The following is a 13,815-nucleotide window of genomic DNA, read 5'->3' on the forward strand; positions in this document are numbered from 1 at the left end:
TGTAGTACCAATAATATGAGATAATGTGGGCAAAGCACACAGCCCAGAGCCTGATAGTAGGAGTTCAGCAAATTGTGATCTGACCCCCTCCCCCTTCCCCAGGGTGTGCTGGAATTCACCCACTGTGCTTTTTACTTTAAATCCTTTTCAGAACAGGCTCCACAATAAACTAGCAAAACAATAAAATACAGACCTCCTTTTCTCTCTCTTTCCCCCTTTCTTCTTTCTTCCTCTGCCTTTTCTATGGGGTCCTTTTCTTCCCTTTCTATTCTTTATTTCACGTGTGTATGTGTCTGTTATTTCTCTTCTGCTTCTCCTACCATACCTTAGCCAGGGTCAGGGAGCAATTAACCAAATATTTTCACTGTGAGAATCAAATCAGAAGATAAAAGGAGTCAAAAGAGAAAAGTATTCTAGAATGGAGCCAAGTTTCTCACTTCACGCACCCAGCATTAGAAAACACATTATCGGTATAGATCTAAACCATTGTGGGCTAGGTGAAATTTAGGGGGAAGACTCCCTAACCTGTCTTTAGTATGGCTAGACCACCCTTTTCTCCCTTCACATCTTGCTGATTTGTTTGCAGTGATGGACTTCAAGGCCAAAAGACAGAACTGTGTCAGGCAGGCCCTTTTGGGTTCCCAGGAGCAGAGGGGGATGAGGCAGTGGGAGGAGAGGCCATAAGGATGGTAGAAAGAGAAATGAACTGTGAGAGGATGGCAGAATTGGAGCTCTTTAGGCTAGAGACCTTGACCAAATCATTCTCCTTTCTGCTTCCTTATTTCTCTCTTTATGAAATGAATAATTCTGACTTACCTGTCTTGTAAGGTGGTTAGGAGGATCAAATATGAAAGTGCTTATGAAATGTGAAATAGATAAACTGCTTAGATGAAACATCATAATTTACATTTATTCAACTACAGAGCACCTATTTCACGACATCCATTGCTAGGCACTGGAAAAACATAAAGATAAGAAACGGTCTTTCTAAGGAACTCAAAAGCTAGAGGGTATTTTTAGGATAATGGGTACAATGGGGTCTTTAGACAGTGGACCTGAAGACTTGAGAACTAGAATTGGCTTAAACATAGGTATGATCAAGCTACTGAAAGTGCAGAGGGATAATAACAGTCCCAAGATACCTTCACCCAGTAGGTGTGCCCCAAACTTTCTACGGTGTGTGTCACCAAGGTGAGGGCTGAAACAGTTGAAATGCTCCATGAGCAGGAGGAAGCCATGGGACGACGTGGAGGGTCCCCACAGAGAATGGAGCCTCATCAGCATCGGAAACCACAGGAAACCAGGTCAATGCATGGGGCCCACTCCCTCAGCTCCAGGGCTCAGCTATGAGACCTGGGGCTTCCTGAGCAGACTGTACTGATTAGTGGATCCTTGAAGCTGGAGGCCCTTTGGCAGAAGTACTGGAACTGGCCAACGGGTAGAGAGAGAAAGCTGGACACTAGTCCTGAAAGTCAGCCAGGTGGGAGCCAGGATGCACGGGGACATGTGAGGTTTACGTGCATCCTATAGTGCTCTTTTGTTCTGCCCAGCTCTAAGTGGTGCATCAGTCACCTCGGTCTCCAGCACCCACTGCAGAGAAGTGCTTGATAGCTCTGTCAGTCTTCTAAGTGAGAGAATGAAGCACGTGTCCAGGGGAGATTCAAGGCCAGGAGCAAGCTAAGGGGCGGGTCTGATCTGCAGGGTGTTGCAGGAGTAGGAGGAGTTAAGAAGTGGGTGCAGCCCGCCATCCATCCCCCTAACCCTGTGCCGGCCTCTTTACCGTTATTTCTCTGCCAGAGCAGGAGCCCCCTTGCCTTCCAGGTAGGGGAGTAGGGTTCTCTGGGGGGCAAGTGTCCTTCAGTCCCTCCACTTGGAGGAGAAGGAATGTGGCCTGGCCGGCTGGTTGGGATTGAGGAGGAGCTTTGGGGCAGGGCGGGGCAGGGGCAGGCTGAGGCTAGGGCTTCTGCTGGCACTGCACGCCCTGCTGCTGCACGGCAAGGCCCTGCCACCCACCTTCAGGAGGTGCAGCCATGTTCTGGATACCCTGACCCCTCGGAAGCCCATGGGGAGCCCCGGACTGGCAGCCCTGCTCCTGCCTATCCTCCAGCTGCTCATTGGCCTGTCTGCCTCTGCTGGTATTGGCTGCCCCTACCTTCCCAGCTGGAGCACCCTCTGTCTGCTGGCCTCCCACGTGGTAAGGTGTGCCTGCTGCTGCTGGGTGGGGACACCTGGCTGGCACAGGCTGGTAAAGCTCCCCACTCTCCGCCTCTCCTTTCCTGCTACCCAAGTCCCTGAGCTCTGATGGCAGCCTCAGTGTGTTTTCTACACCATCTTGAAGGGATAGTCAAGGTCCTGGTGCACTGAGGGCCTGGGCAGGGTGGAGCTGGGAAGAAAAGAGCCAGAGTGGATGGCTTATGCGGGCCTCGAAATTAGGTGATGTGAGGCAAAGACCCCAGGGAGAATGCTCCTCGTGGGAATACCTACTAATTATACTTCTGTCCTTTCTTTTCCCTACTAGGCCCTGTGCCTTCAGGATGACAGTTTCACTGGTGAGTCGCATTCCCTGCCCTGCTCCTCTTCCCCATTCTTCCATTCTAATTTTTGGTTCTCAACCTGGGAAGTAGCATAGTATCAAAGAAAAAACACAAGGTGAGCCTGGATTTGCGTTGTAATTCTGCCACATACTCCATGCATGGCTTCAGGCAGTGCACAGTTTCTGAGGGGTATAGCAGCACAGTAGAAATGATTATACAATGAAAACAGTTGTCCCTGAGCTGTGGGGAGGATTAAATGAGAGCCAGGTAAATCTCCAGGCACTCTCCCTTAATTGTTCCCTCACCAGTCAGTAATACAACAATGATCCTTCCTGTTTTATGGTACGTTTTGTTATACTTTGTAAGGCATTTTCCCACGCATTATGTTACTTGATCTTGACAGCAGCTCCACTTTATGAATGATGAAGCTGAGACTTAGAGGAGTCTGTAACTTGCCCCAGGTCAGTCGGCCAGGATGTAAGTGGCAGAGCTCAGCCTCAAGTCCAACTTTCCTGAGGCAGGAGGGAACTCCTGGGACCTTACCATTTGATTTCCTTTTCATCTTTCACAGGAAGGTCCGCCCAGATTCCTTGCCATACCCGATCGGCCTTTACCCCCTCCCCAAAGCCTTGGTGTGCTTGGCTCTGCCACTGTCCCTGCTGTTGGTGCCTGCATCTGGTGTCAGATCCTTCGGGTATGAGAAACAGTCCTTTGGGCCATTCTTAGTGGAGATGGGAATTGGGGGAATTTGGGGGGGCCCCTAGGCTGACGCTAGTAAAACTTATCCTACTAGAAGAGATGTTTGTCCTGTTGTCAACCTCAGCAGAGACTTAGGCCCTCCTAAAATAGCACGCACCATGATTGATAATTCGTGAGTTCAGTTGTATCATTTTGTGAAGGTGTTTCTCCGTTCAGCTGGTACCAATTCTTGGGATTAAAATGTTTTAGTTCTATGAGTTTACTATTTTTACCTTCTATCTGTAAAGTAAGATCTGTCTTATTCAACTCTACATTTTCATTGCCTAGCTCAGTGCCTGGGGCACACTAAATGCCCACACGCTGCTTAAGAATTGACAGTTTTTAATTGTTCACTGTTATAAATAATGCTACCATGAACATCTTTGTATATACATAGTTTTTCTCTACTTAAGAAGAGAAAAAGCTTTTTTGATTGTATCATAACTTAGGACTAAAGAAGTTTGCGATCATTACCCTCCCTGATCTAAAATGACTGACTGTCCAACACTGGGTCACATCTCCAGGTAGGGGAGGGGCCGTGAAGGGCTGGATAGTAAATGTGTCATTCCCTGTGCAGGTCTTCAGTGGGGCTGGCTCCACCTCCTGGTGCAGAAATCCAAAAAGTCTTACAAGTTCCGGTTCTGTAAGAGGCACACGATGCCAGCATCTGCTCAGGTACTCTCCCTGCCAGTTCCAGCCCTGCCCTACACCCCACAACCCTTCTCTTTCTGGCTTCTCATTCTGTTCTCCAGCCATAAAAGAGAGATGGAAAGAGTGGAGCTCAAGAAGACTATTCTGTCCATTACACAGTTAGGGACACTGAGCCTTAAAGGTTGAGCAGCTCGCCTGTGGTGCCCTGGATTCCAGAGACAGGAATAGAAGCCAGAGTTCCTGATTCCTGGCCTGAGGCCAGCCCAGCCTTGCTCTCTGCCTGCAGAGGAAGCTGCTAAGTAGCCGTTGCCTGTCTGAGAAGGGCCATCACATCTCCGTCCCCTCCCCAGACACCTCCCACAAGGGGCTGCGTTCCAAAAGAACCCAACCTGCAGATCCAGAGAAAGGGGAAGTTCTCTCCAAACGTGGCTCACAAAGGCTTGGAGGTAGGCACATCGTGTGACTGGAGATGGTGGAGCCAAGTAGTGGTACCTGGGCTAAGGCCAAAAGACAAGGCCACCAAATCCCCCTTCTCCCCAGGGCCTGAGTTCTCCTTTGACTTGCTGCCTGAGGCACGGGTTATTCAAGTGACCGTTCCTCCAGGCCCTGAGGTCAGTGTGCGTCTTTGCCACCAGTGGGCACTGGAGTGTGAGGAGCTGAGCCGTCCCTTTGATGCCCAGGTATGGAGGGCCATCTGCCTGTAAAAGCCAAATCACACAGGGCTGGAGTGAAAGGATCTACCCATTATACAGATGGGGAGACTGAGTCCCAGAGAGAGGTGGTGATTGTCCAAGACTTCCTTACAAGTCTGAAGTGCCTAGCATGAAGACTTCTTTGGTCTAGGCAGAGAACGCAGGGGGCCTTGTCTCCTGGCAGGAGAGGAAGGAAAGGGCAGGCAGAGACCTGGGTCAGCCATGAATGCCTAGCAGAGAAATGGATATGGCACTTACCCCCAGTGAGAGGATCCTCAGTGAGATTCAGGTTGCATTAAGAGGACTTTTCAGTTCCCCCAAGAAGCTGTTCTCCTGAGAAAATAACAAAATGGTCACATCTGTCTTGGTACCCTTCCATCTCCCTCCCTTTTGTCACTGCTCCTCAGAGAATGAGATGTCCCCTATTCTTCCAGCCTAGGCCCTGACACTCCACCTCAACCTCCAGTTGTCACGGATGCCCTCGTATACAGTTGGTACCATTTGAAGGGACTGATGCTGTACCCAAGTCCCTCAGTTCTCCACATTTAAAATGGTGATGATGCCTCCCAAGATCACCATGATGCTAGCATTTAATTAATTGAGTTGGTGCTTCTAGCACCTAGCACCCTCCCTGGCATATAGTAGGGGCTCAATAAATGTATATTCCTTTCCCCATCTCCTCCCCACCCCCCGCATTCCATATATTGAGACACCTAGAGCAGATGGTCAGATTACAGGGCAGAGACCCCCTGAGAAGAAATTTCTCAGAGAAAGAAATGTCTCAGATAAGAGGAAAAGTAGGGTGTGTGGTGACCAAGGTCCCAGTTTTCTCCTGCCGTTTTCCAGGGTGCCTCTGCTCTTTCTCAAGCCCCTCTTCTTCTCTTCCTTTGCTGCTTTGTCCACAGAAAATTGTGTCTGGGGGCTGCACTGTAGACCTGCCTTATGAATTCCTTCTGCCCTGTCTGTGCATCGAGGTGAGCAGAGGAAAAGGTGTGGGTGGTCCATAGCTTCACTCCTAGGCCACCCAGATAACACCATTGGCCAAGCATATCTCCACTAAGTCAGGTTTTAAAAGGGCTGGTGTTAACGAGATGCTAGGGAAGACTGGTGCCAGCCTGACAGTGAGCCACACACAGAGCCAGGGATGGAGGTGTCCTGCTGACCATGGCACATTCCTGGGGGTGAGTCCAACCTCAGCCCCACCCAAACCCAGCTTGCCTTTGTCGAGACCCGGCCTCAGCCCACAGAGGCAGAATAGACAGCTGCCTTCACTGGGTGTTCTGAGCTGTCACAGTGGGTGCTCGTGGCCACTGCAAGGCTCCATATGGCCCCAGAAGTCTCATCCCCACTAGCCCTGCATGGAAGTCCTCCTCCTCTCCTTGTAAGACTGAGGTGCCTAGCATTAAGACTCCTTTGGACTAGACAAGAAAGGCGGAGGCCTTGTCACCCAGGAGGAGACAAAAGGGAGGGTGCAGGCAGAGACCTGGAGCGGGGAGCACCTGCCAGGGGGATAACATTGGGTGTTGGGCTTTCAGAGGGAGGGGCCCTATGGGGCACTCGGCGCCTTAGGAATCGCTGAGAGTGGAGGCCAGGGAAGGCAAAAGTTGAGGAATGTGGACCTCATGATTTGCCTCTTTGTGGGAATGCGTTCTCCTCTCCGGGAGAAGAGGACTCAGCCCCTCACTCACTGATCTTGCTCCTATAGTCTGGGTTCCTCCCCGAGTGCCACGTGCCACCCACCATTGCCCACACCCCACACTTCTTCCCCTCCTCGGTGCCCTGCCAGCTCAGGCAGCTTGCATCTGGGCAAGGTCAAGCCAGAATGAGTTTCAAGTCTGAGTGATGTAAGGAAAGCCATTCCTCTGACCCTTCTTCCCTGCTCCCCTGTCCCCACAGGTGTCCTACCTGCAAGAGGACACCGTGAGGCACAAAAAATGTCCCTTCCAGAGCTGGCCTGAAGCCTGTGAGTGCTGCTTATGTGACTCTTGTGCACGCACAGCTTCTCTCTGTCTCTCTCTCCCCCACAGACGTACATGTACATGCACATACACACACACGCACTTGCACACCCTCTACACCTGTGTTGGAGCAAGTCCCCAGAAGGCATGCAGGCACTTTCTCTGGAGTCAGTGGGGGCAAGTCATGGGCTACCATGTCTACCAATCAGCCTGCCAATAAATCAGAGCATTGAACATTGTACTAGCACTGTTCAGAAATATCAGAAATATCCACCCCAGGAGGTAATGTCCTGAGAAGGTGGACCAGAGGACCTGGGCTCACATCCCAGCTCTGCCACTTACTCTTCTCTGAGCCTCAGTTTCCTCATCTGTAAACTAATGATACTTGCCCTGCCTCACTTTCCAACTCCTTATGAGGCTGGAATTCAATATTATATGCAAAAGTGACTGGTGACATCTATGCATACTGTTGAGCCCAAATTGCAGAGACAGGATGCTCAAACATGACAAACGAATAGCACAAAGCATCCTATGGTCCAGGGCAGGGTTGTAATTAAGGAATAGGCTGTAGGGCGTGAACTCAGGGGAGGGAGAAGCCCATGACGGCTGTCCGTGAGTAGAAAAGGTCTCCTAAAGGGAGTGACATCTGAGCTGGGCTCAGAAAATGTGCAGGATTTAGAAAGGAGAGAAGGGAGGGGAAAGCATTCCTGATTCTGAGAGGAACATAAGCAAAGATATGAAGATTTCGAGTTTGGGGAGCAGCAAGGAGTTGGCCAGAATGGAGGTGCAGGAAGGAGAGGAGACAGCTAAATAGAAGAGGTAACAGGAGGGGCAGGAGGAGGCATGCTCATTTATCAGGCACCTAGGCAGACCAGGGCTGTGCCAGGCTCCTTCACAAATATCATCTCCCGATGCCCTGGGGATAGGGCTCAGGCCTCCTGGGCCTCACTCTCTGCCCCTGCTGCCTGCCCAGATGGCTCGGACTTCTGGGAGTCGGTGAACTTTACTGACCACAGCCAGCACAGTCAGATGATCATGGCCCTGACACTCCGCTGCCCACTGAAGCTGGACGCCTCCCTCTGCCAGAGGCGGGGCTGGCATACCCTTTGCGAAGACGTCCCCAATGCCACGGCTCGAGAGTCAGAGGGGGTGAGACGGCCTCCCTAGGACCTGGGTGGGCAGGGCTGGGGCCCAGGGCCCTGCTCCCTAACTCCCTTCTCCCACCACAGTGGTATGTCTTGGAGAAGGTGGACTTGCACCCCCAGCTCTGCTTCAAGGTACAAGCATGGGCAACAGGGGAGGGGGAACGGTGTGCATGGTGCCTGGAGCTTGCTGACTTGCCATTCTTGGATTTCTCAGTTCTCTTTTGGAAACAGCAGCCACGTTGAATGCCCCCACCAGACATTCGGTGAGCCAATAAGTGACCCTGGCTGGGACCCCTTCCCACCATTTCACCCTCATGCAACTGCGGCAAAGCCAAACTCTATCCCTGCCCTGACTTCTCTGTCAACTGCAGCCCGGCTCCTATCACCTCCCACAAAGCATCATCTATTACATGATGCCCTTTCCTACCCACTGGCAGCCCCATCCTGGAACGTGAGCATGGATACCCAGGCCCAGCAGCTGGTCCTTCACTTCTCCTCAAGGATGCCCGCCACCTTCAGTGCTGCCTGGAGCCACTCAGGCTTGGGGCAGGACAGCATGTTGCCCCCTGTGTACAGCGTCAGCCAGGTATGGCCTAGCCAGGGCTTGGCCCCTACTAGAACCTGTTGATTAGAGCACAGCAGGTGGAGGCAAGCAAATCTCTTACATCTGGTTATTTATTTACTTGGCCAGCCTTTGTTCAGCTGCCTCCTCTGCCAGTCAGTGGGGTCTTCGATGGAGCAGTTTCTAATCCTTTTTTTTTTTATATAAATTTATTATTATTATTTTTGGCTGTGTTGGGTCTTCGTTGCTGTGCGCGGGTTTTCTCTAGTTGCGGCGAGTGGGCTCAGTAGTTGTGGCTCACGGGCTCAGTAGTTGGGGCTCACGGGCTTAGTTGCTCCGCAGCATGTGGGATCTTCCCGGACCAGAGCTCAAACCCGTGTTCCCTACATTGGCAGGCGGATTCTTAACCACTGCGCCACCAAGGAAGTCCCTCTAATCCTTTTCGATTTTGAACCTACAGGGATAAACAGAGACAAGAGACTGGCCCTCCCACTCCCAGCTGTTCTCTGGCCCACTCGAACTCCCACCACATTTTATATTGATGCCCTCTCTTGAACCAGCTGTCCTCTACCACTACTCTCCTGCCTTCCTCCACAAGGCTCCTGGCAGAAGTTCTTTATCTTTGGGAGGCAGAGCCCCAGGAAACTGAAGTGCTCTTAGCAGAATACTGTAAACTACTGACAGATTTAACTCTATCATGTGAACTAAAAACAGTTTGACTAGCAGACTCTCTTCTGTGTATCCGACATAAAAACCACCATCAAATATATCCGCAAAACCACAGCACCAAGCTGACTAAGCATAGCTAGCTTGTTTCAGTTCTTTCTTACTTACATGCAGCTTGTTTATTTGTTGTGTATTCTGTGAGGGCTCCCAAGCCTACAGGTGGTAGCAAATGCTTAAGATTTAAGACGAAACCATGCTTAAGATTTACGACAAAGTCATGTGGGATAACTTAAAATTGAGAGCTAAATCCATGGACTCATTTATTTTTGTGAGCTGGGAACATCATTGAGTTTAACCATGATTTGAGAGCCACTGCATCAGCACCTGCTCACAGCTGGCTGGAGAATGGGGTCTGGGGCAGGGCTGGGGTATGGGGTACGTGGTGGAGGGTGTTCCCAAAGGGTGGAGACTGATCAACTCTCTAACCAGCACCCAGAGCACAGGGTGAAGGCACATCCTGCCTGTAGACAGATGGCAATCAGTTCAGCATGCATTTATTGAGTGCCTACTCTGTTCCCACTCTGTATTAGGCCCTGGGAGATACAAGAAAAGTATATAACACAGTCTTCCCCTAAGGAGTCCATAATGTAAGAACAGCTACTACTACTAAATGAATACACATTGCACTGTGTATTTTTTAATATTTATTTATTTATTTATTTATTTTGGCTGTGCCGTGTCTTAGTTGCGGCACCTGGGATCTTTTAGTTGCAGCATGCGGACTTCTTAGTTGCGGCCTGTGGACTCTTAGTTGCGGCATGCAGACTTTTAGTTGCCTGCATGCAGGATCTAGTTTCCTGACTAGGGATAGAACCCGGGCCCCCTGCATTGGGAGCGTGGAGTCTTACCCACTGGACCACCAGGGAAGTCCCTGTACTTTGTATTATAAAGGGGGTTCACCTGCATATTCCCATTTGATGCTTTCAGTAACCCAGTAAAACAAGGATTATTATCTATCATACACAAATGAAGAAACTGAGGCTCAAGGAGAAAGGAAGTCTATCTCCATGCAAAGATCCCACAGCTAGGAACCACAAAGGCAATAGTTAAGCCTGACTTTGTTAGCTGTGGTCTCCTGACTCTACACCTTACGTTCTTTCCAATGGACAAGCTGCCCCTTCAGGTGCGTAGGACAGAGAAGGGAGGCAGCATATAATTAGCCTCCTGGTTTGTGAGCTGCTGGAGGACAGAGACAATGTCCATGCCCGCCTTGTCTCCTCAGGGGCTGGCACAGAGTAGGCAACCCAGAGTATGTTTGTTGACGAGTGCCTGATTGCCTGACTAATGTTTATCTGTGCAGCAGTTCAGATCTGGGAACGATCAGCGGGATCTGGGAATGAAGCGTGGGAAGGCTTCTTGTCAGGGGTGGCACTTGGCCCTAAGCCTGGGTAGGGTTTGGGTAGGGGTGGTGGGTAGAAAGGAGGAACACAGCAATGGGCAAAGACTCAGGGGCTGGACAGAGCCAGATCTGCCTCTATGGGGACAGTCATTCTCTTTTTTCCCACAGACTCAGGGCTCAAGCTCAGTGACACTAGACCTCATCGTTCCCTTCCTGAGGCCAGGGGGCTGTGTCCTGGTAAGGAATCCTGCCCTCACTCTGCATATACTCCCCTGTCATCTATACCACAGGTGACACATGGGGCAAATCCAGTCCATAAAAATGTTTGATTTGGCCAGCACGGTGTTCACAATTGGAATTAGTTGCCACCACTTAAATATTGGGAGATGTCACATTTTAAAAAGCTGATTTCTGGCGTCTCTTGAAAAAAATCAGAAAACCTGGTGCTTTGTTTCCACATTCAGGCATGGTGATCATGGGCTGGAGCTCAGTGGTGTCTGATTACTTCAGTCAGGGCCTGTGCCTTCCACGTCCTCATGGATGCTCTGGTTAACTTTGGGTTTACTTTTTTTTTTTTTTTTTTTTTTTTGATGTGGACCATTTTTAAAGTCTTTATTGAATTTGTTACAATATTGCTCCTGTTTTATGTTTTGGTTTTTTGGTCCTGAGGCATGTGGGATCTTAGCTCACTGACCAGGATTGAACCCGCACCCCCTGCATTGGAAGGCAAAGTCTTAACCACTGGACCGCCAGGGAAGTCCCTGGATTTACTTTCTGAGTTTGCCACTCTTGACCTTGTTCTGTGCCCAGCCAGAGCTGGACCAGACACAAACCCTGTGCTGGAGGAATGCCCTATCCAGGGGGATTCCCCTTCACTATCCCCATGCCTTATTCAACTTCCCCTGGGTGGAGGGTTTACCCTGGCTTACAGAGGTTGGGGGGCTCTGTGCCCTCAGGTGTGGAGGTCAGATGTCCAGTTTGCCTGGAAGCACCTCCTGTGTCCGGATGGTGAGTTCTTGGGGGGGGGAGGGGGAGTGAGAGGGAGGTTGGGCACTGAGGAGCCGGGCTTGGCCTCACTCTGCTTGACTCAGTCTCTCATAGGCTCCTGGGGCTCTTGATCCTGGCGCTGCTGGCCTTCACCACCCTACTGGGTGTTGTTCTGGTGCTCACCTGCCAGCGCCCACTGTCAGGTAAGCTCACTGGGGGTAACCTGGGGATTCAGACTTGCTTGGCTCCTAGGCCAGTTGCCCCCATCCCTCCCCCGCCCAGGCTCCCTTCCGAAAGAGCCTTGTCCCTGCCGCTGCGCCCAGCTCTCTGTTACCCAAGGCGGTGAGCCTCAGGCCCCCTAGTGGACAGGAATGGTTAAGGCAGGGCAAAGGTCCTGCAGGTGGTTCACTGCACCAGTCTCTAGACCAGATGCTAGTGGGGCGGAAATCCAGCCTGCGCTGCACCTGGCGCCCTAGCCCTCTCCTCTTCCTGGGCACCTTTATCTAATTAGCCCAGAGGCGCCCTATAGGCCTGTAGGCTAAAGCTGCCTTGGGTACCCATCCCCAGCGCAGATGAAGAAAGGGGGGGTGGCGGAGTTAACCCTATCATGTAGCCCTGAGGCCTGGGAGGAAAGGGCTGGGCTGTCCCTTAGCCCCCCACCCTGTTCATCTGTTGCTTCCACTCCCAGGCCCAGGTCGAGCGCGGCCGGTACTGCTCCTGCACGTGGCGGACTCCGAGGCGCAGCGGCGCCTGGTGGGAGCGCTGGCTGAACTGCTGCGGGCCGCGCTGGGCGGCGGGCGCGACGTGATCGTGGACCTGTGGGAGGGCACGCGGGTGGCGCGCGTGGGCCCGCTGCCGTGGCTCTGGGCGGTACGGGCGCGCGTGGCGCGGGAGCGGGGCACCGTGCTGCTGCTGTGGAGCTGCGCCAGCCCGAGCCCCGCCGGCGGCCCGGATGCCCGCGCCGCGCCCCTGCGCGCCCTGCTCCGCGCCGCCCCGCGCCCGCTGCCGCTGCTCGCTTACTTCAGTCGCCTCTGCGCCAAAGGCGACATTCCTCCGCCCCTGCGCGCCCTGCCCCGCTACCGCCTGCTGCAAGACCTGCCGCGCCTGCTGCGGGCGCTGGACGCGCGGACTTCGACCCAAGCCACCAGCTGGGGCCGCCTGGCGGCCCGGCCGTGCCTGGGGGGTCGCGTGGAGCTGTGCCGCCAGCTGGAACGCGAGGCCGCCAAACTTGCCGATCAAGGCTGAGCAGAGCTCACCGCAGTCCGGATGTCTGTGGCCGCAGGCCTAGGGGCACTGGCTGGAAGCCCCGAATGAGGCTTCTACCCTGGAATCGTTGGATGCCTCCTAGGGGCCACTGGCCACAAAGCCTTACGCTGCCTCCCAGCCCGGGAGCAGGGCATCACACTCACTGTCCCCGCCCGTTCCCCACGTTCCCCCAGGGTCCAGTCTCTTCCTCATGCTTATGCTTGAGGGTGCTCTCCCTCAGAACCCCCAGGGAGAGTCACTCTTTCCTGAGAACTCCTCTGACCTCAGTGCTGTTGTGAGTGGGGGATCGTCCCACCTCCTCTCTCCGAAATTCCAGAGAATAGTCTGCACGTGCTCCAGTCCAGGCCAGAGAGGTTGGGACAGGGGTTGGGGAGGCAGGAGCTCTGGCAGCTCTGAGTGGGAGGCGGCTGCAGAGGGGGTGGGGGGACAGAAAACCCCTTTGGGAGCCAGGGATCCCCCTTTTCCAGACCGGGACCCTGCCCAGAGTGGGAGGAAGGGAGGGAGGGAGGGCTCTGGACCCACGGAAGGAGGCTTTGGCCCTGGGTGATGGGAGCAAAGGTGGGACAGTGGAGATTGAGATAGAGGAAGTTAAATAAAGGTGAACATGATGGATAAACTAAGAAACACAAGTTGCTTTTTCAGTGTGCCCAGGGTGCTGAGTTGGGGGAAGGGTCAGCAAGACCCTGCCTGGCGGTCGTTAGGCATCATTTTCTGGGCCCAAATCCACATCCATGTCTGTCATATTCTCACAAGCAATGTCTCCCTGGAAATTTCCTTGATCCTCACTGTGATTCTTCAGAGAGAAGAAAGGAAAACACAGGTTCAGAAAGGTGGTGTGGGTCCACAGTCACGCAGCCAGCCCATGGCAACAGCACAAATAGGACCCTGTCTTCCTGGCTCTGGGTCCTGGGTCCCATCACCCCCTACCCCTCACTTGAGCATAGGCCAGGAAGTGGTGAAAAGCTCACGTTATGGTGCCCCTTGTCCCTGTCTTTAGAGATCCTGTCCCACAATGAGGCCCAAGGGGAATGTCTGAAGGGACCTGGGGTGGCCAGTAAGAGGGGCCCCGTGGACACCAAGATCCCAGAGTCACATGGGAAGTGCAAATGCCCCAGGATTGCCTAGGGCCTTGGTTGTCTCGATGGAGCCTTCCTCCTTAGGGACGCCCAGAGTGAGTAAGAGCTCCCTTACTCAGCCTTTAGGCCACCACCCTCTCC

The 13,815-nt window shown here is 52.7% G+C and overlaps 1 protein-coding gene across 12 annotated transcripts in view; it reads left to right on the forward strand.

Annotated features, from left to right (window-relative positions):
- LOC133095558 (protein jagunal homolog 1) overlaps positions 1-13,011 on the forward strand; it is a 40,202-nt gene extending 27,191 nt beyond the window's left edge. For 3 of the 12 annotated variants that reach the window (XM_061197214.1, XM_061197213.1, XM_061197219.1), the window contains 15 exons: positions 1,228-1,304; positions 2,020-2,199; positions 2,519-2,549; positions 3,106-3,228; positions 3,850-3,947; positions 4,274-4,603; positions 5,521-5,589; positions 6,512-6,578; positions 7,547-7,722; positions 7,803-7,850; positions 7,933-8,304; positions 10,514-10,582; positions 11,302-11,353; positions 11,437-11,535; positions 12,021-13,011. In XM_061197214.1, coding sequence (XP_061053197.1) covers positions 1,228-1,304; positions 2,020-2,199; positions 2,519-2,549; positions 3,106-3,228; positions 3,850-3,947; positions 4,274-4,603; positions 5,521-5,589; positions 6,512-6,578; positions 7,547-7,722; positions 7,803-7,850; positions 7,933-8,304; positions 10,514-10,582; positions 11,302-11,353; positions 11,437-11,535; positions 12,021-12,577 — 2,348 coding nt within the window. In that variant the 3' untranslated portion in view covers positions 12,578-13,011. Of the gene's footprint in view, positions 1-1,227; positions 1,305-2,017; positions 2,200-2,518; positions 2,550-3,105; positions 3,229-3,849; positions 3,948-4,209; positions 4,604-5,520; positions 5,590-6,511; positions 6,579-7,546; positions 7,723-7,802; positions 7,851-7,932; positions 8,305-10,513; positions 10,583-11,301; positions 11,354-11,436; positions 11,536-12,020 lie in introns of those variants that run through there. The other 9 variants (XM_061197220.1, XM_061197223.1, XM_061197221.1 and 6 more) reach the window with 7 other exon arrangements.
- The last annotated feature ends 804 nt before the right edge of the window (positions 13,012-13,815 follow it).

The sequence above is a fragment of the Eubalaena glacialis genome, chromosome 7, assembly GCF_028564815.1.
Source record: "Eubalaena glacialis isolate mEubGla1 chromosome 7, mEubGla1.1.hap2.+ XY, whole genome shotgun sequence".
NCBI lineage: Eukaryota > Metazoa > Chordata > Mammalia > Artiodactyla > Balaenidae > Eubalaena > Eubalaena glacialis.